Source organism: Sapajus apella, unplaced genomic scaffold (genome assembly GCF_009761245.1).
Source record: "Sapajus apella isolate SASKATOON/1434 unplaced genomic scaffold, GSC_monkey_1.0 scaffold13, whole genome shotgun sequence".
NCBI classification, from domain to species: domain Eukaryota; kingdom Metazoa; phylum Chordata; class Mammalia; order Primates; family Cebidae; genus Sapajus; species Sapajus apella.
Window position 1 is genome coordinate 2,942,294 of NW_022436953.1, and position 19,715 is coordinate 2,962,008.

Below are 19,715 nucleotides of genomic sequence, written 5' to 3' on the forward strand. Positions count from 1 at the left end.
GCTGGGCATTAGCTCAGCATGCCTTCCTGCAGCCTCTAGGCATTTACAGAATGTGTGCCCATTGCTCTTAATACATCAGAGACAGTGAACCTGAGATTTGGCCTGGAATGTGGAGTCTGCATTGTATTGGAAAGAATACAGGCTCAGGAGGCAGACAGACCCGAAGTTGTTCATGGCTCCATCACATACTAATATTTGTCCTTAGATAAGTCACTTTATTTTTCCAAGTCTCAGTTTCCTCATCTACATATTAGTAATAGCAATCCCCCTTTTGCAGAGATATTATGAAGACCAGAGGTAACATATGCACCAATTGTACAGTAGGTATTGCAGAAACTACTATGGCAAAAACTAGAAAATGGAGTGAATGTTGACCCATGCTCTCAGGAGTCAGCTTGGTTTAGAACAAAATGATATGGAGAACACTGAAGAATCTGTAGACTGTCTTCAGCTGCAATGAGAACCTTCAAAAGCGTGAATTTTAAGGTCATCTCAGGTGTCTAGCTTACTTCAAATAATGCCTCTGAGAGTCCACGTATCTCTCTTCTCCCGGGGACTAGCGTCACTTCACCACACTCCCTGGCTGGCTCACAACTAAGTGATGACCACAGTTGGCCTTATTTGCCTTTCAATGTATCGTCCTCATATCTGAGGTTGGTTTGTGGCCCAAGAATGACACCGTCTACCAAAACTTAGCCAGATCACTCTGGGTCACCATGGTGATTTTTAAGCAGGGGATCCAGGGTATGGTTAGTCTGAACATGGAGAGAGAGAGAGTCAAACTGGCCACCCGGGCATTCTCCAAGACCAGGTCTGTATCTGAGAGGCCTGAGCTTAATGTATCCAACCTTTTCTAGTTGAGTCTTAAAGCTTTCCCCAAATCCTAGCCAGGGTCCAGTTTTGGCTTCACCATTTATTAGCTGAATATTCTGGGACCAGTTATTTTATTGTTGTTTTCTTTTATATTTTTTAATTTAAAAAAAAAATTTTTTTTTAAGACTCTGTCTTGCCATGTTGCCCAGGGTGGTCTGAAATTCATGGCCTCAAGTGATCCTCCCACTTCTGCCTCCCAAAGTGCTGGGATTATGAGCCACCACCCTTGGCCCTGGATTGCCTCTGAACCAGTTATTTTATGAATGGAGAATAAGCATAATACATTTTGACATAGTAGTAAAAAGAAGGCAAATAATATACCAAAAATTCATGGGAGCCCTTAAGGAGAGGAAGAAGAACTCAGAAATGATCCTCCTAAGTCTTAAATGATTCTCCTACATGTTGTTGAGGTGGGGAGTAACCTCATAAATCCCGTATTTGGGGGATCGTTAATCTGGTTTTAGTATATAAGATGTATTAGAGCTAGAAAAACCAAAAGGATGATTCGTTAGGATATTGGTGCAGTTGTCCAAGATCGGATAAGGGCACAGAAATTAAGGACACTTGGAATTAGAAGAAAAAAATGAATCTCTTAGACTTCATTACATATGAACACTCCTCCTCAGTCTCCTTTACTGGCTCTGCCTACATCATATCCACTGATGTATCTTCAGCACCTGGCACAGTGCCTACCCACAGCAGATGCTCAAATATTTGTTGCATGAATGTTGCCATTTTTTTTTTTGAAACCAAGTCTTTGTCACCCAGGCTGGAGTGCAGTGGAACGATCTCCTCTCTCTGTCACCCAGGCTGGAGTGAAGTGGAACAATCTTGGCTCACTGCAATCTCCACCTCCTGGGTTCAAGAGATTCTCCTATCTGAGCCTCCTACGTAGCTGGGATTACAGGCGCATGCCACCACACCCTGCTAATTTTTGCATTTTTGGTAGATACAGGGTTTCACCATGTTGGTCAGGCTGGTCTCAAACTCCTGACCTCATGATCCACCTGTCTTGGCCTTCCAAACTGCTGGGATTACAGGCATGAGCCACTGAGCATTTCTATGACATCTAAACATTACAGTTCCTCAGTGCTCAGAAACTGATCTCTTCTCTGTCTATTCTCATTCCCTTGGTTATTTCATGCATTCTCCCAACTTATCAACATGAGCTCCAGACTTACATTTCCAATTGACACTGAACATCTCCACTTAGAGGTGTAAAATACATCTCAAGCTTAAACCTGCCCAAAACTGAGCTCCTACTCTTTTTGCCAAACACACTTCTTAAGTGATCCTCCCACCTCAGCCTCCTTAGTAGCCAGAATTACAGGCATGAGCCACCATGCCCTGCTAATATTTTTAATTTTTTATAGAGATGGGCTTTCACTGTGTTGTCTAGGCTGATCTTGGAACTCCTGGGCTCAAGCAACCCTCCTGCCTCAGCCTCCCAAAGTGCTGGGATTACAGGTGGGAACCAATGCACTCAGCCTTATGTCTATTCTTAACTCAGCAGTTTAGCAAACTAACACAGAAACAGAAAACAACATACCACATGTTCTCACTTATAAGTGGGAGCTAAATAATGAGAACACATGGACACAAAGAGGGGAACAACAGACACTACGGCCTACTTGAGGCTGAAAGGTGGGAGGAGGGAGAGGATTAAAAAAAAATACCTATTGGATACTATGCTTAGTACCTGGGTGATGAAATCATCTGTATACCAAATCTCTGTGACATGAATTTACCTATATAACAAACCTGCACATATATTCCTGAACCTAAAATAAAAGTTAAAAGAAAAAAAAAAAACCACACACACACACAATAGCTAGAGTTCCTTTTAAAACATAAGTCAGATCATATCACCTTTCCCCCCCAAAAAAAAACAAAAACAAAAACCCACAACACAAAATGTTACAATGGCTTTTCTTAATGTCACTAAGAGTAAGACCCAAAGTCCTTACAAAGGCCTTTCCAGCTCTATCACATCTGTACCTTCCCATCCTCAGCTCCCTGACCTTGGCTCCCACTGCTTTCGTCTCCCACACTCTACAGGCACCACACTGGCCTTGCCATTCCTTAAGTGCATCAGTTACACTCCCAATGTGTGGCCTTTACACCTTGTTCTACTGCAGAGATATCCCCCAGATATCCACAAGGCTCCTTACCTTACCGCCTTCAGGGCTTTATGCCAACATCACCTCAGGGAGTTCATCCCCAGTCTTCCCCCCCTAAAATTGTAAAATTGTAACACCTATTCACTCACTCCCGCACACTCCCTCATCACTCTTCCCTGCTTTGCTTTCCCCTTAGCACTGTGCCATATATATATATATAATGCGTATGTGTGTGTGTACACACACACACACACACACACACACACACATATATACACACACACACATATAAAGAGAGAGAGTCTGCAGAAGATCATAATTGCACCACTGCATTTCAGCCTGGGTGACAGTGAAATGTTGTCTCAAAAAAAAAATATATATATATACACATTTATTTTATATATATAATATTTTATATATAATATATACTTATATATAATATATATATAATATAATATAAGTATATATGATTTATTATATATATATAATAAATAAATACATATATATACATATTTTTTTTTGAGACAACATTTCACTGTCACCCAGGCTGTAATGCAGTGGTGCAATTATAGCTAACTGCAGTCTCAAATGCCTAGGCTTAAACAATCCTCCTGCCTCAGTCTCCCAAGCAGTTGGGACTACAGGCATGCACCACTTCACCTGGCTAATTTAAAAAAAAAAGCTTTGCAAATATGAAGTTTTGATTCATTGCTCAGACTAGTCACAAACACCTGGGCCCAAGCAGTTCTCCCACCTCAGCCTCCTAAAGTGTTGGGATAACAGACATGAGCCACAGTGCCCAGCCTTATGCTATATATTTTACATATGTATTTGCTTTATTATCTCTTACCTCTACTTAAAAGAGTGTAAGCTGCAGGAGGAAAATGATTTGTGTATTGTGTTCATTGCTGCATTTCAAGTGCACAGAAGAGTGCTCAGCACCTGGTAGTCATTCAGTAAGTACTTTTTCAAAGAATAAAGGAAGAATTGAAATTATGCGGGGTTTTTTTTTATAAATTGACATAAAGGAAAAGAAGATAAAAGATGACTCGGGTTATGACTCAAAGTAAATAGAGTTGATGGTACCATTTACTGTAGTGAAGAGGGAGGAAGGGCAGGGGCAGTGTGTCTTGAAGATCAGGAGTTTCTATTTGGGTAAGGGATTTTGACAAGAAGACAGCTCAGGCAAAATATCTAAAACAAGATGGGGGTTCAAAATAGACATTGAGGCCGGGTGCAGTGGCTCACACCTGTAATCCCAGCCAAGATGGGCAGATCACTTGTGCTCAGGAGATCCAGACCAGCCTGAGCAACATGGCAAAATCCCATCTCTACAAAAAAAAATAATAATAAATAGTCAGTCCTGGTAGCTTGAGTCTGTGGTACTAGCTACTCAGGAAGCTGAGGTGGGAGGATCTCTTGAGCCTGGGAGGCAGAGGTTGCAGTGACCTGAAATTGCACCACTGCACTCCAACCTGGGCAACAGAGTAAGGTCCTGTCTCAAAACAAACAAACAAAATCAACATCTATGTTCAGATATAAATCCAGTTCTCAGGAAAGAGATGTTATATTTAAATTAATAGGCTTTGCTGGGATCTTTTTTTTTTTTTGAGACAGAGTCTTGCTCTGTCACCAGGCTGGAGCGCAGTGGCACAGCCTCAGCTCACTGCAACCTCCACCTCCCGGGTTCAAGCGATTCCTCCGTCTCGGCCTCCCGAGTAGCTGGGACTACAGGCGCATGCCGAACGCCTGGCTAATTTTTGTATTTTTAGTAGAGACGGGGTTTCACCGTGTTGGCCAGGATGTTCTCGAACTCTTGACCTCGTCATCTACCCGCCTCAGCCTCCCAAAGTGCTGGGATTACAGGCGTGAGCCACCGAACCCGGCCTTTACTGGGATCTTCAATCAACAGGAGAGATGAGCGGAAGATCAAGGACCGGAGCAGAAGTTTTTTTGTTTTTTTTTTTTAATACTTTAAGTTCTAGGGTACATGTGCAGACCATGCAGGTTTGTTACATAGGTATACACATGCCATGGTGGTTTGCTGCACCCATCAACCCATCACCTACATTAGATATTTCTCCTGATGCTATCCTTCCCCTAGCCCCTCACCCCTCAACAGGCCCTGGTGTGTGATGTTCCCCTCCCTGTGTCCATGTGTTCTCATTGTTCAACTCCTACTTATAAGTGAGAACATGCGGTGTTTGGTTTTCTGTTCTTGTGTTAGTTTGCTGGGAATGATGATTTCCAGCTTCACCCATGTCCCTTCAAAGGACATAAACTCATCCTTTAGTATTCCATGGTGTTTATGTGCCACATTTTCTTTATCCAGTCTATCATTGATGGGCATTTGGGTTGGTGCCAAGTCTTTGCTATTGTGAACATTGCCACAATAAACATACCTGTGCATGTGTCTTTATAGTAGAATGATTTATAATCCTTTGGCTATATACCCAGTAATGGGATTGCTGGGTCAAATGGTATTTCTCGTTCTAGATCCTTGAGGAATCGCCACACTATCTATCACCATAGTTGAAGTAATTTACACTCCCACCAACAGTGTAAAAGTGTTCCTATTTCTCCACATCCTCTCCAGCATCTGTTGTTTCTGACATTTTAATGATCACCACTATAACTGGTGTGAGATGGTATCTTATTGTGGTTTTGATTTGCATTTCTCTAATGACCAGTGATGATAAGCTTTTTTTCATGTTTGTTGGCTACATAAACATCTTCTTTTAAGAAATGTCTGTTCATATCATTTGCCTACTTTTTGATGGGGTTGTTTTTTCTTGTAAATTTATTTAAGTTCTTTGTAGATTCTGGATATTAGCCCTTTGTCAGACGGATAGATTGAAATTTTTTTTCCCCTTCTATAGGTTGCCTGTTCACTCTGATGATAGTTTCTTTTGCTGTACATAAGCTCTTTAATTAGTTCCCATTTGTCAATTTTGGTTTTTGTTGCCATTGCTTTTTTTATTTTAGTCATGAAGTCTTTGCCCGTGCTTATGTCCTGAATGGTAATGCCTAGGTTTTCTTCTAGGGTTTTTATGGTTTGGGGTTTTACATTTAAGTCTTAAATCCATCTTGAGTTAATTTTTGTATAAGGTGTAAGGAAGGCAGGTCTGGTGGTGATGAAATCTCTCAGCAATTGCTTGTCCATAAAGGATTTTATTTCTCCTTCACTTATGAAGCCTGGTTTCACTGGATATGAGATTCTGGGTTGCAAGTTATTTTCTTTAAAGATGTTGAATATTGGCCCCCACTCTCTTCTGGCTGGTAGGGTTTCTGCAGAGAGATACACTGTGAGTCTGATGGGCTTCCCTTTGTGGGTAACCCGACCTTCCTCTCTGGCTGCTCTTAACATTTTCTCCTTTATTTCAACCTTGGTGAATCTGACGATTACGTGTCTTGGGGTTGCTCTTCTCAAGGAGTATCTTTGTGGTGTTTCTGTATTTACCGAATTTGAATGTTGGCCTGCCTTGCTAGGTTGGGGAAGTTCTCCTGCATTATATCCTCAAGAGTGTTTTCCAACTTGGTTCCATCCTCCCTGTCACTTTCAGGTACACCAATCAAACACAGGTTTGGTCTTTTCACATAGTTCCATATTTCTTGAAGGCTTTGGTCATTCCTTTTTATCCCTTTTTCTCTGATCTTGTCGTCATGCTTCATTTCATTAAGTTGATCTTCAATCTCTGATGTCCTTTTTTCTGCTTTATCGATTTGGCTATTGATACTTATATATGCTTCATGAAGTTCTCGTGCTGTATTTTTCAGCTCCATCAGTTCATTTATGTTCTTCTCTAAACTGGTTATTCTAGTTAGCAATTCCTCTAACCATTTTTCAAGGTTCTTAGCTTCCTTGCATTGGGCTAAAACATGCTCCTTTAGCTCGGAGGAGTTTGTTATTACCCACCTTCTAAAGCCTATTTCTGTCAATTTGTCAAATTCATTCTCCATCCAGTTTTGCTTCCTTGCTGGCAAGGAGTGGTGATCTTTTGGTGGAGAAGAGGCATTCTGGTTTTTGGAATTTTCAGCTTTTTTTTTTTTTTGAGATGGAGTTTCACTCATGTTACCCAGGCTGGAGTGCAATGGCGCGATCTCGGCTCACCGCAACCTCCGCCTCCTGGGTTCAGGCAATTCTCCTGCCTCAGCCTCCTGAGTAGCTGGGATTACAGGCACGCGCCACCATGCCCAGCTAATTTTTTGTATTTTTAGTAGAGACGGGGTTTCACCACGTAGACCAGGATGGTCTCGATCTCTTGACCTCGTGATCCACCCGCCTCGGCCTCCCAAAGTGCTGGGATTACAGGCTTGAGCCACCGCGCCCGGCCAATTTTCAGCTTTTTTGCACTGGTTTCTCCCCATCTTCATGGATTTTTCTACCTTTGGTCTTTGATGTTAGTGACCTTCAGATGGGGTTCTTTTTGTTGATGTTGATGCTATTTCTTTCTGTTCGTTAGTTTTCCTTCTACCTGTCAAGCCCCTCTGCTACAGGTCTGCTGGAGTTTGCTGGAGGTCCACTCCAGACGCTGTTTGCCTCAGTGTCACCAGCAGAGGCTGCAGAACAGTAAAGATTGCTGCCTGTTCCTTCCTCTGGAAACTTCATCCTGGAGGAGCACCCACCAGATGCCAGTCAGAGCTTTCCTGTATGAGGTGTCTATCAGACCCTACTGGGAGGTGTCTCCCAGTCAGGATACATGGGGGTCAGAGACCCACTTGAGGAAGCAGTCTGACCCTTAGCAGAGCTTGAGTGCTGTGCTGGGAGATCTGCTGCACAGAGCTGGCAGGCAGGGATGTTTAAGTCTGCTGAAGCTGTGCCCTTAGCCACCCCTTCCCCAAGGTTCTCTGTCCCAGGGAGATGGGAGTTTTATCTATAAGCCCCTGGCTGGGGCTGCTGCCTTTTTTTCAGAGATGCCCTGCCCAGAGAGAAGGAATCTAGAGAGGCAGTCTGGCTACAGTGGCTTTGCTGAGCTGTGGAGGGCTCCACCCAGTTGGAACTTCCCTGCAGCTTTGTTTACACTGTGAGAGGAAAACCACCTACCCAAGCCTCAGTAATGGCGAACCACCCTCCCCCAACCAAGCTAGAGCATCCCAGGTCGATTTCGAACTGCTGGGCTGGCAGCAAGAATTTCAAGCCAATGGATCTTAGCCTGCTGGTCTCCATGGGAATGGAATCCACTGAGTTAGACCACTTGGCTCCCTGGCTTCAGCCCCCTTTTCAGGGTAGTGAACGGTTGTGTCTTGCTGGCATTTCAGGCATCATTGGAGTATGGAAAAAAAAAAAAAAAAAAACTCCTGCAGCTAACTCGGTGTCTGCTCAAATGGCCGCGCAGCGCTGTGCTTGAAACCCAGGGCCCTGGGCAGGTAGGTACCCTGGGGAATCTCCTCATCTGTGGATTGCGAAGACCATGGGAAAAGTGTAGTATCTGGGCCGGGGTGCATCATTCCTCACGGCACAGTCCCTCATGGCTTCCCTTGGCTAGGGGATGGAGCTCCCCAACCCTTGCACTTCCCAGATGAGGTGATGCCCCACCCTGCTTTGGCTTGCCTTCCGTGGATTGCACCCACTGTCTAACCAGTCCCAATGAGATGAACAGGGTACCTCAGTTGGAAATGCTGAAATCACTTGCCTTCAGAGCAGAAGTTAACTTGAAGCGCTCATTAGAATCACCTGAAAAAGTTTTAAACATGCCGGTGTCCCAGCCTCATCCATGATCAATTAGATCAGAATTTCTGTGGGTGGGACATAGTCATTAGTAGGTGACTCCAACATGTAGCCAGGGCTGAGAATCACTGAGTCCAAGTCTTTAAGATATATTTATCTGTAGGTGAGGATTTAAAAAAAAAGGAATCCACAATGGAAACAGAAAAGTACCAGTCATAAGGGTGGGAAGAGAACTAGGGTAGCCTTGCCCAGGTTTTCTCATACTCAACTGTGCATAAGAATCACCTGGAGGTCTGAAGGAAATGCAAATTCTGATTCAGAAAGCTAAAGTGCAGGCCTGAATCTCCCTTCTCTCACAAGCTGCCAAGTGATACCAATGTTTCCAATCCAAGTACCACACTTTGAGTAGTACATGTCAAGAGCAGTGCTTCTCAAACTTTAGTATGCGTAGGAATCACCTGGAGAGCTCATTGAAACAGCTGTCTGGGCCCTACCCCACCCCGCAAGACCCTAATTCTGTAGGGGAGAGATGGGACCTCAGATCTTGCATTTTGAACAAAGGCCCAAGTAGTGTTCATGCTCCTGCTCCGAAGAATACATTTCCATTGATACGGAGTCACCAAGACCAAATTAAGAAAGAGGAGACACTCAGTGCTGCCTACCAAACGAATAAAGGATGCTGCAAGCACACCAGGAAGAAGAACGTAGCAAAAGCTACTGTATTTTATAAGGTGAAGGTCATAAGTGAGGCAGAAACCATAAAACCATAAAACGATTTTGCTTCGTTCTCTATTTCCAAGCAATATGCTTTCCTATTTTATCTTGGGAACAGTTACCGAAGTGCTGTAGCTATTTTTGAAGAAGAGAGGAAGCAAATCGATTATTTGCTTTTTTGTTCCCCCAAGGCACTGGAGGTATGCTAACAGGGTCCTGGAGAGTTCTTCTCTATGGATGTGCCTAAACCATTTAGAACAGATTGGGCTATATTTATTAGAGACTTTTAGAGGCTATTTTAGCTTCTTCAAATATCAAAATACAGTTGTGATGTTGCTTCCATTGCCTTTCTGTACATTTTTAAATTTTTATTTCAAGTTCTAGGGTATATGTTCAGGATGTAGGTTTGCTATATAGGTAAACATGTGCCATGGTAGTTTTCTGCACCTATCAACCCATCACCCAGGTATTAAGCCCAGCATGCATTAGCTATTTTTCCTAATGTTCTCTCTTCCCCCACCCCACCCCCACAACAGGCCAGGGATTTCGACCTAAGTAGTATTGATGTTTGGTGCCAGGTAATTCTTTGTGATGGGGGACTGTTCTGTGCATTGAAGGATGTTTAGCTTCATCCCTGGCCTCTACCTACCAAATGCCAGTAGCATTCCCTGCCCTAAGTTGTGACAACTATATATTGGGTGCATATATGTTTATGATCATTGACTCCTGTTGTTGCCTTGATCCTTTACCATTATGTAATGTCCTTCTTTGTTTCTTTTAGTCTTTGTTATTATTAAAGTCTATTTTGTCAGAGACGAAAGTTACAACTCTTGTTTTGCTTTTTTTTTTTTTTGCTCTCCATTTGATTGGTAAGTCTTCCACCAACCCTTTGTTTTGAGTCTTTGTGTGTTCTTGCTTATGAGATGAATCTGGATACAGCAAACCAATGGGTTTTGACTTTTTATTCAATTTGCCTGTCTGTGTCTTTGATTGGGGCATTTAATCCACTTAAATTTAGGATTAATATTGATATTTGTGAGTTTAATATTGTCGTTTAATGCTAGCTGGCTATTTTGACCATTAGTTGATATAGATTCTTCATTATGGCGATACTCTACCTTTTGGTAAGTTTTTCGGATGACTGATACTTGTCGTTCCTTTCTGTGTACAGTACTTCTTTCAGAAGCTCTTGTAAAGCAGGCCTGGTGGTGATGAAATCTCTGAGTGCTTGCTTGTTCGTGAAAAATTTTATTTTTCCTTCATTTATGAAGCTTAATTTGGCTGGATATGAGATTCTGGGTTGAAAATTCTTTTCTTTGAGGATATTGAATATTGACCCTCACTCTCTTCTAGTTTGTAGGGTTTCTGCTGAGAGATCTGCTGTGAGTCTGATAGGCTTCCCTTTATGGTTAACCTGACCTTTCTCTCTAGCTACCCTTAGAATTTTCTCCTTTACTTCAACCCTGGTGAATCTAACGATTATGTGTCTTGGGGTTGCTCTACTTGAGAAATATCTTTGTGGTGTCCTCTGTATTACCTGCAGTTGAGTATTTTCCTGCCTTACTAGGTTAGGAAAGTTTTCCTGAATAATATCCTGAAGAATATTTTCCAGCTTGGATTCATTCTCTTCATGACATTCAGGTACACCTATCAAATGTAAATTAGGTCTTTTCACATAGTCCCATATTTCCTGTACACTTTGCTCATTCCTTTTTACTCTTTCTTCTCTAATCTTGTCTTCTCGTTTCATCTCATTAAGTTGGTCTTCGACCTCTGATATCCTTTCTTCTGCTTGATCAATTCGACGGTTAAAACCTGTGCGTACTTCGCGGCGTTCTCGTATTGTATTCTTCAGTTCCATTAATTCACTTATATTCCTCTCTAGATTGTCTATTCTCGTTAGGATTTCGTCAAACCTTTTTTCAAGGTTCTTAGTTTCTTTACATTGGGTTAGAACATGTTCTTTTAACTCACAGAAGTTTCTTATTATCCGCCTTCTGAAGCCTAAATCTGTTAATGGAACGCACGCGTTCTCCATCAGGCCTTATTCTCTTGTTGATGAGGAACTGTGATCCCCTGTAGAGGGAGAGGCATTCTGATTTTGGGTATTCTCAGCCTTTTTACGCTGGTTTCTTCCCATCATTGTAAATGTATCCACCTGTTGTCTTTGTAATTACCGACTTTCAAATTAGGTCTCTGAGTGGACGTCCAACTTGTTGATTCCCAGCACCGGAATCTGAGCAACCCACTGCTCCAGCCAAAACAGGAGCATTAAGATTCGTGGTGCTTTTCTGCCCGGGAATCTCCGGTCTGGCTTTCTTCTTGAGTCCCTTTTTCAAACAGCTGAATAGGCGACTCTGCCTTCCCGTAGTTCCAAACGTCAACCAAAAAGGGACCCAGTCCCGTTTACTCTGCACTAAGAACCACCGCACCAGGGCACAGGCAAAACCACCACACCGCCAGCCACAAGAGTCGCGCTAGTGACCCATGGGGCCCCTCTGCTGGGAATCTCCTGGTCCGTGAGCAACAAAAATTCATCTGAAAGTGCGGTGTCCTCTCGTTCTCTGCGCTTTCACTGCGAGCTACAATCCTGAGCTGGTAGTAATCAGCCATCTTGGATCTCTCTCTATAGTTTTTACTCTTATATATAGGTGCTTGATCCCTTGTTAGTTCATTCTTATGTATAGTGTGAGGTAGGCATCTAACTTCATTTTTTTTGTTGTATGTTGGTATCTAGTTATCAGCTACTAGTTGTTGACTTTTCAATGTTAAGCATCTTTACATGTGCATTGACCAATTGTTTGTCTTCCTTGGAGACATATCTACTCAAATCTTTTGCCCACTTTTGGAGTTGTCTTTTTATGAGATGTAAGATTTGATTTGTATATCCTTAGTAATAATATGCCAGATGCTATTCTAGATTCTGAGGAAACAGAATTAAATAGAACATAGCATACCTGTTGCCTCTCAGGGAGCTGACCTTCACTGGAGGGAGTGGGGATCACATAAATAGAAGAAAACCAGGGTGAAATAATGTGTGTGCAATGCCTGACATTGTGCCTGGCCCATAGAGTGTACATAGCAAAATATGGCTTCAATAATAATAACAGCTATTACTGTTGTTATTATAAATGCCAGTAGAGAGATATGTACAAAGTGCTGTGGCAGGAGAGAGTGACTTGCTCACATCTCAAGATTGGCTTCATGTAGGGCCACCCCCAGCACCTCTAGGGCCCAGAAAGGGAGTGGGAGAGGTGCAGGCATAGGGTTCATGAAGACCAACCTTTCATGAGAGGGAGGAGCTCAGGTCTATGTGGCATGGAAACAGTTGGTTTCCTTATCCCTGTGAGTGTCAGCTCCGAATAAGGACTGTGATTGACAATTCCCATCCCAGTCTATCCTGAAGAAGAAATGGTTTCCTTCATTTTTTTGTAGGCTTTGGAGGGAAGCTTAGAGGCTGAGGGTAAATTATAAAGTGTTTCTAAATAGATTGCCTAAGTATATTATCTTAAATGTTATATAATTAGGACTTAAAATCTCTATCCCTTGGTGATAGCATAGTGTGTCCTCAGACTGAACTTTCAAAATATAGAGCAATGGTGGCTTTTTAATATGGAAATTATAGTACTCTTTGTAAAATATCAAAAACTGTCAATTTAATTTCATCATATGAACAAATCATCTTAGTGGTAGGGAGTATGGCTGTAGTATATGTATTCTAGGGTTCACATTACCAAAAAAAACCAACAACAATCGTAGAAAAAAATTTTAAGAAATCACTTTTCCAAGGCTTTTCATTATACTAGTCATTTGTTTTGTCATCTGCTAGCACATGTTAGCAGAAAAGTGAGAATAGGTGCCGTAAGTTAAGAAAAATGTGTTAGAAATGAAAAACTTTAAATTGAGCACATTCTAACAATTAACATAATCTAATTTAAGCTACAAAGTACTTTGGCCCAACTGGGCAGGATATAGTTTCCAAGAAGGATAATTTTAGAACCACTGATGAAGGGTTTAAATTTTAATTTAAACATACTATTATATTTTATCAAAAAATAAAGGCTTTATTTGGTATCTGGTTTTAATATCACCTATTGTATAAACTATGAGTTTTTATTCAGTCTTCGGTTCATCAGGCACTGATTGGCTGTCTGATGTTTGGAAAGAACCTTATTTAAGTATATGATCCTTTGTCCTAAAATAGTTCATGATCTGAGGAAGAAATGCTGTCTCGTACAGGACACACACATTGCTAGTTACAAGAAGTAGCAAATTGTGATAAATGCTGTAATAGAGAGGTTAGTTCAGATTCAGAATGGAGCAGATCTGGAGGAGCTTTCTTGGAGAGCTGATACCTGGGTTAGAGCCCCACCCCACTGTGGTGGGGATCGCAGCGATGGGAAAGAGAAATCGAGGAAGTGGTTATAACCTGGTATGTCTGGAGTATAGAATGAATAGAGGATGTAGCAGGGCATACCGTTAGACAGGGAAAAGCCACATTGTGAATCTTGATAATATAATACCAAATTAATGAGCCTGGACTTGATTCTTTAAGCAGTAGGGAGCTATAGAGGGTTTTTGAGGAGGGCTGTGGCATGATCAGATCAGTATAGAAGTAGACCAAAGGTTAGGTTGAAGGTCGGGAAAAAATTAGAGACCATTCTTGGGTGATATGAATGCCATCTTTCCAATTTCATTTCAGTTTAAAAACTCCAAGGGGTAGCTATCTTGTGATTTCAGATATTCGATATAGAAGTTCATTTACATTTCAGTGGTTAATTATGCCTCCAGCAAACCGATGACTCATCTTGACTGATATTTTTAGGAATGGTGAAACAAGAGCTTATAAAGGGTATTAATAAAACATGAACTTGCTTTTTGTTGTTGTTTTCAAGAATAACATCTGAGTCAGTACCCTAGATTTTCTCCTTAAATGTCTCTGAGCCAAGAAAAAAGAACCACACAGATATGCATTTCAGAAAAAGGACCAGGAAATGTGCCTATACAGCAGAAGAAAACAAACTGATATGAAGCTGGACTGTCAGATAAACTTCAGTCCCCAGGTTAGTACTGAGCCTAGTTACGTGGGTTTGCAGTCCAGCTCTGCCCTTATACCCTGTGTAACTTTAGGCATGCTACTTAACCAATCTGTGCCTCAGTCCTGTTATCTGTAAAATGTGGAGAACAGTCCTCACCTCAGTGGTTGTTATGAGAATTAAATAGATAAATATAGAGTTCTCTGAATAATGCCTGGCACATAGTCAGGGCTCAATAAATGTAAACTATTATTATTCAGTCATCGGGCAATAAAAATGAAGTCTATGAAGTCTCTGCCAGTGACACATTGTAGTTTATAGTCTTTCCACATACCCACTAGGTCATTTGAGCTCCAGTCACCTTATATGTACTGATCGTTCTAGCTACTATTACTGCTCACAAACTACCCCAAAACTTATAGCCATAAAACAACAACTATTTTATTATGCTCACAGATCCTGTGAGTCAGGAATTCCAAAGAAGTACAGTGGGAATGGCTTATCTCTGCTTCTCAGTGTCTGGGTCCACAGGTGGAAGCTGCTTGAAAGGCTGGGGAGTGAAACAAGGGGCTGGATCAGCTGAGACTGGCAGATCCACTTCCAAGATGATTTCTTCTGCCAAGCTGCCTGGTACTTTGGTGGGAAGGCTGGAAGGGTGGGCTCAGCTGGGCCTGGCACCTAAGCACCTACATGTGGCCTCCAGGGTAGTAGTCAGACTTCTTACAGTGTTCTTGCAGCAAAAGCTACATGCCTTTATGACCTAGCCTCAGAAGTCCCGTAACAGACATTCATTTCCCATTCTCCTTTGGTTGAAGTAGTCACAAGCCCTCCCAGATTCACGGCAAAGGGCTGTAGACCACACCTCTCCGTGGGAGGCATACCACGGGGGCCATGTTTTAAAATCACACACTGGCATTATTTCCTGATTCTAGATGAGAGATTGTAATTCAGTGGAGATTAAATGATTTGCCAAGGAATAGTAACTGAAATAGTTAGCGGGGAAAGGCGCTTAGGGGAGGAGAATGACTTCTACCATAATTCTGACTCTAAATTCTTGCTCTTTCGATTAGTATATATTAGATCAGCTAACATATACTTTCTAATACGTAAACGTTCAAAGAAAAATTTAACTGGCTTTGAGTATATTAGGTAACTTCCTTCCCTAAATAGAAACAGAAATCTAAAAGAATAAGGTTTGCATTTATAAGAGCTTGTTTTTATAAGCACTTGCATTAAAATGTCATATTTTAAGTAGGTCCTGGGATGAGTACAGTCCTGAGATTGATAAGACAGCAACTTTGTATCATTTTTCTCACAAAGAAAGATCTCTGAAAATGTCCCAGATACTTAACTGTGATTTCGTTTGTTCTCTAGGAAAATCTCACCTGGCCATTGTCCAGCGGGTGAATAATGAGGGAGAAGGGGACCCTTTCTACGAGGTGATGGGCATTGTCACGCTGGAGGATATCATAGAGGAGATCATCAAGTCAGAGATCCTGGATGAAACTGACCTCTACAGTAAGTGCACGGCCTTAGCCTGGGCTTCTGTTCTCCCCCAGCCACCAGGGTCCCTGCTCTTGTCTCTGCTTCCCTCTTTCTGATCTACTCCCCCTCCTAACTCCGTCACTCAGGAACAATATGGACTTTTCTATCCAGATGTGATGACTTCGGGTTACTGAACCTTATCAAAGTTTTGCTTGTAAACACTACAAAGGCATGCTTTGTCTCTAGGATTGGAATGTTATCTAAGTCCCTGGGATTCCCTAGGCCAGGAGGTGTTTCCTCCTCAGAATTTCATCTCATGGGATAGCTATCCTTTTCTTCCTCTCAGAGAACTCATCTCAGACTTCTGTCCTTAGTTGGATGAGTTGCAGGGTGAGATGCAGCCTTTCAGAAACTGGCTCCTGGTAGAAAGAGCTTTGATACCGTAAGGCAGTGAGCAGTGCAGAAAGAGTGCCTTTCTTTTGCACTAAGAATAGATCAACCCTAAAAGGTGTGCCAGGCCGTGACAAAAATGAGCAGTAGAGTCATGGTGCCTCCCTCCAAGAGCCTGGTATTGCTGTGCTTGCCTCGACTGGGCCTGTCTTCCTCATGTAGGGACTGAGCTTGGAAATATCCTTTCCCTCCCCCACCTCTGCCAGCCACTCTTGATTTAGAATTCTCAGGAGTAGCCTAGGCAACATGGTGAAACCCCAACTCTACAAAAAATACAAAAGTTAGCCAGGTGTGTTGGCACATGCCTGTAATCCCAGCTACTTCTTAGGCTGAGGTGGGAGGATCACCTCAGTCTGGGAGGTTGTGGCTGCAGTGAGCTGAGGTTGTGCCACTGCACTCCAGCCTAGGAGCCTGGGTGACAGGGCAAGACTCTGTCTCAAAAAAAAAAGGATTCCATGTGTCTCAAATAAAGAGTGAAGACATTCACACCAAGGTGTTAGATGCTGATAAATGAGTAAGCTCCTCCCAGGGCACTTGTTTGAACAACCTTAAGCCTTCAAACATACACTATTCAAATCTAAGGAATAAAGGGGGAGCTCAGAAGAATGATTCTCTAATGATGCCATGTTTAGTGGCAATCTGATGGGGTAGAGGGGAGCTATTTAGTCAAACTCATACAAATCATAAAGTTACTCACTAGTTCCAGAGTGGAAAGACCTGGGCCAATACCTGTATTTGCTACTCTTTTGCTGAGTGATCCTCTTTCTACAGGAGGAGGTTAGGGTCTTTCTACCTTATAAATCAGCTACTGGCATGATTCCTTAAGAGCTGTGAAAAGGCCAAGAAGCCAGGGATACTGTCTTTCTTCTTGCACGACCCCGACATCTTACGTGATCTGAACACCTGGGTCTGGGTCTCCCCATTGTGACTTGAGCAAAAGGAATGTCAAAGCAGGGGCCAGATGACTGCAAAGGTCCGGAGTCGGAGCAGGCCACGGAAGAGCTGCGCCAGCAGGAGGGCACTTTGTCCTTTCTAGAAGGAAACCCAAAAGCAAGCCCCAAAAGGAAAGGGGGTACACCAGGGAGCCAGACTCTGGGGCCTTATTTTCCTTCCACAAAGGTTCATTCCCTTTCATTCCCACTGCATCCACTCAGCCGGCACCATAAGTTCCCTCACAGCCCTGTTTCTCTTTAGGCCAAGTTTGAAGAAATTCCAAACCCCTTTTCCCTGTTCCCCTTAGTGCAGATAAGATGGGTTAGCAGTTTCAAAATTTTACTCAAAATTCAGAAAGCAAAAGAGAAACGACCAAAGAAAACATTCTCGCTACCAAAAAGAAAAAGGAAAAAAAAGTAGATATATTTAGACAAGCTTTAAAAAGAATATATGAACAAATTAAATTGGGAAAAGCAAATTTTTTCAACCAATAATTACATGCCTGATATATACAGGCTCTTGGGAGGTACCAGACCCTGCCTGAGTCTCCCACCCAGAAAACCCATCTTCAGAGATTATAGTTCCAGTCTTATTTCTTCTCCTCTCTTCTTCCTTATATTTTCTGATTTTCTCCCAGTGGAGGGACTAGGGTTGAAGCAGGGAAATTGTGAGATAAGAGGTAATGGCCACCCTCCTCCCTTGTGTGGCATGCTTCAGGTGCCACTCAGAGCATGGTTCAGATAAGCAGCAGGAGACTAGATAAAGCCAGTTCAGGGGAAAGGAGGGGGACAGAGTCAGAAATTCCCTGGGCCCCTGCAACCTTTTGGATACTAAGAATGCAGTTCCCTTGTGTTTGTATGACTTTGTGTAAAAGCATTCTCACAGGTAGTTTCCAGTTGGAGTCTCATAATAATTGTACAAGATAAGTACAAGAGCTATATTAAATATTAGCCTCCTTGTACAGATTAAACAAACAAAAACTCTGATGCTTAGAGGGGTTGCATGGTTATTAAGTAAGGGAACAAGCACCAGAACCCCAGACTTGCGTACCCCAAGCCAGCCTTCTCCTTTTTCTAGTATACACCCCTTAAGTGTGGAAAACACTGAAATGAGGGTGACAATCTCTCATTGTCCATCCTTCACCAACATCCTTCTACTTCCTGGGTGATGTTGTGATGTCACTCATAGTTGACACTGCAGAAATGTTCTATCTGTCCCCTTTGAAAAATTTCAAAGACCAACAATGATTCTGAGATAGCTGCAATCTGTCCTCTGTGACCCCACAGCTGATAATCGGAAAAAGCAGAGGGTCCCGCACCGGGAGCGGAAGCGGCAGGACTTCTCCTTGTTTAAGCTTTCGGACACGGAGATGCGGGTGAAGATCTCACCACAGCTCCTGCTGGCCACACACCGCTTCATGGCCACAGGTAGGACTCTGCCTACTCAAGTCTCCACTCCAGAGAAGCCAAAACAGAATCTCTAGGGTGGAACCCAGGCACCAATCCTTGTTAATACCTTCCAGCCTGCACAGTGTGCTGTCAGGATTGAGAACCACTGTTCTATCAAGAAGGTTGCCTTAGATAGGGTAAGGGATGCCACCTACTGTCGGATTGAGCCCCAGGCCTGAACTTATAGGGGAAGAAATAAGTGTAACTCAACTCTTCTGCCAGAGGAAAGAGCTAAAGAAACCATTGCTGTACTTTTCCCTTTTCTTTTCACTTCCTGGCTGAAGCCTGAGGCCATCTCCCTGTCCATTAGACTTGGGTTCCCCGGAGTATTTGTAGGGGAGGGAAAGGCTGTGTCCCACCCAACAACAAGACCCTAGGGTCCAGTAGCCTCCAGGGGTCATAGAAGCCTGTGAGCTATGAATTGTTCAAATACAAAAGTGGATTGTGAATCTTGGAATCTTTAGAAAGAAAAAAAAGTGAGAAAATCCAAGTATAAACTCCTTCTTGTGAAAAAGGTAAAGTTTCTCTTTGAACTCTCTGACCATCAATGCCTTATTAATTTGCTGACCTAGAATGATCATGTCTATCACTAAGTTCAATATTTAATTAATCCAATATATATTTTCCAGAGTATCTAATGAGTGCTAGCACTGTTTTAGGTGCTTAAGAGTAAAAAATTTTAAATTGGAGCTTCTTTAAGGTAAAATTTCTAGTTCTGAGTACAGATTTAACTACTGGCTGTCTGATTTCCCAGAGCAAAGCAGCTCTATTTAACATATTATATGTAATATAAATAATATCTGTAATATATAAATATGATGCAATTATGCTTTACATTATTGACAACTTATTAAATAATCACCTGTCTCTATTAACCTGGGATTTCATTTCATTCAGCAGATATATGTCATACAAATAAGTCAGATTAAATTCTCTGCATTTCATTCCATTATAGCATTAAAGTCTGTGTTATTTATGTGGCTTAGTT

General features: G+C 42.3%; 1 protein-coding gene across 4 annotated transcripts in view; it reads left to right on the forward strand.

The window, feature by feature from the left end:
* Positions 1–19,715, forward strand: part of CNNM1 (cyclin and CBS domain divalent metal cation transport mediator 1) — a 64,663-nt gene that overhangs the window by 15,560 nt on the left and 29,388 nt on the right. For all 4 annotated transcript variants that reach the window (XM_032281255.1, XM_032281256.1, XM_032281253.1 and 1 more), the window contains exons 2-3: positions 15,786–15,929; positions 18,566–18,706. In XM_032281255.1, coding sequence (XP_032137146.1) covers positions 15,786–15,929; positions 18,566–18,706 — 285 coding nt within the window. The remainder of the gene's footprint in view (positions 1–15,785; positions 15,930–18,565; positions 18,707–19,715) is intronic.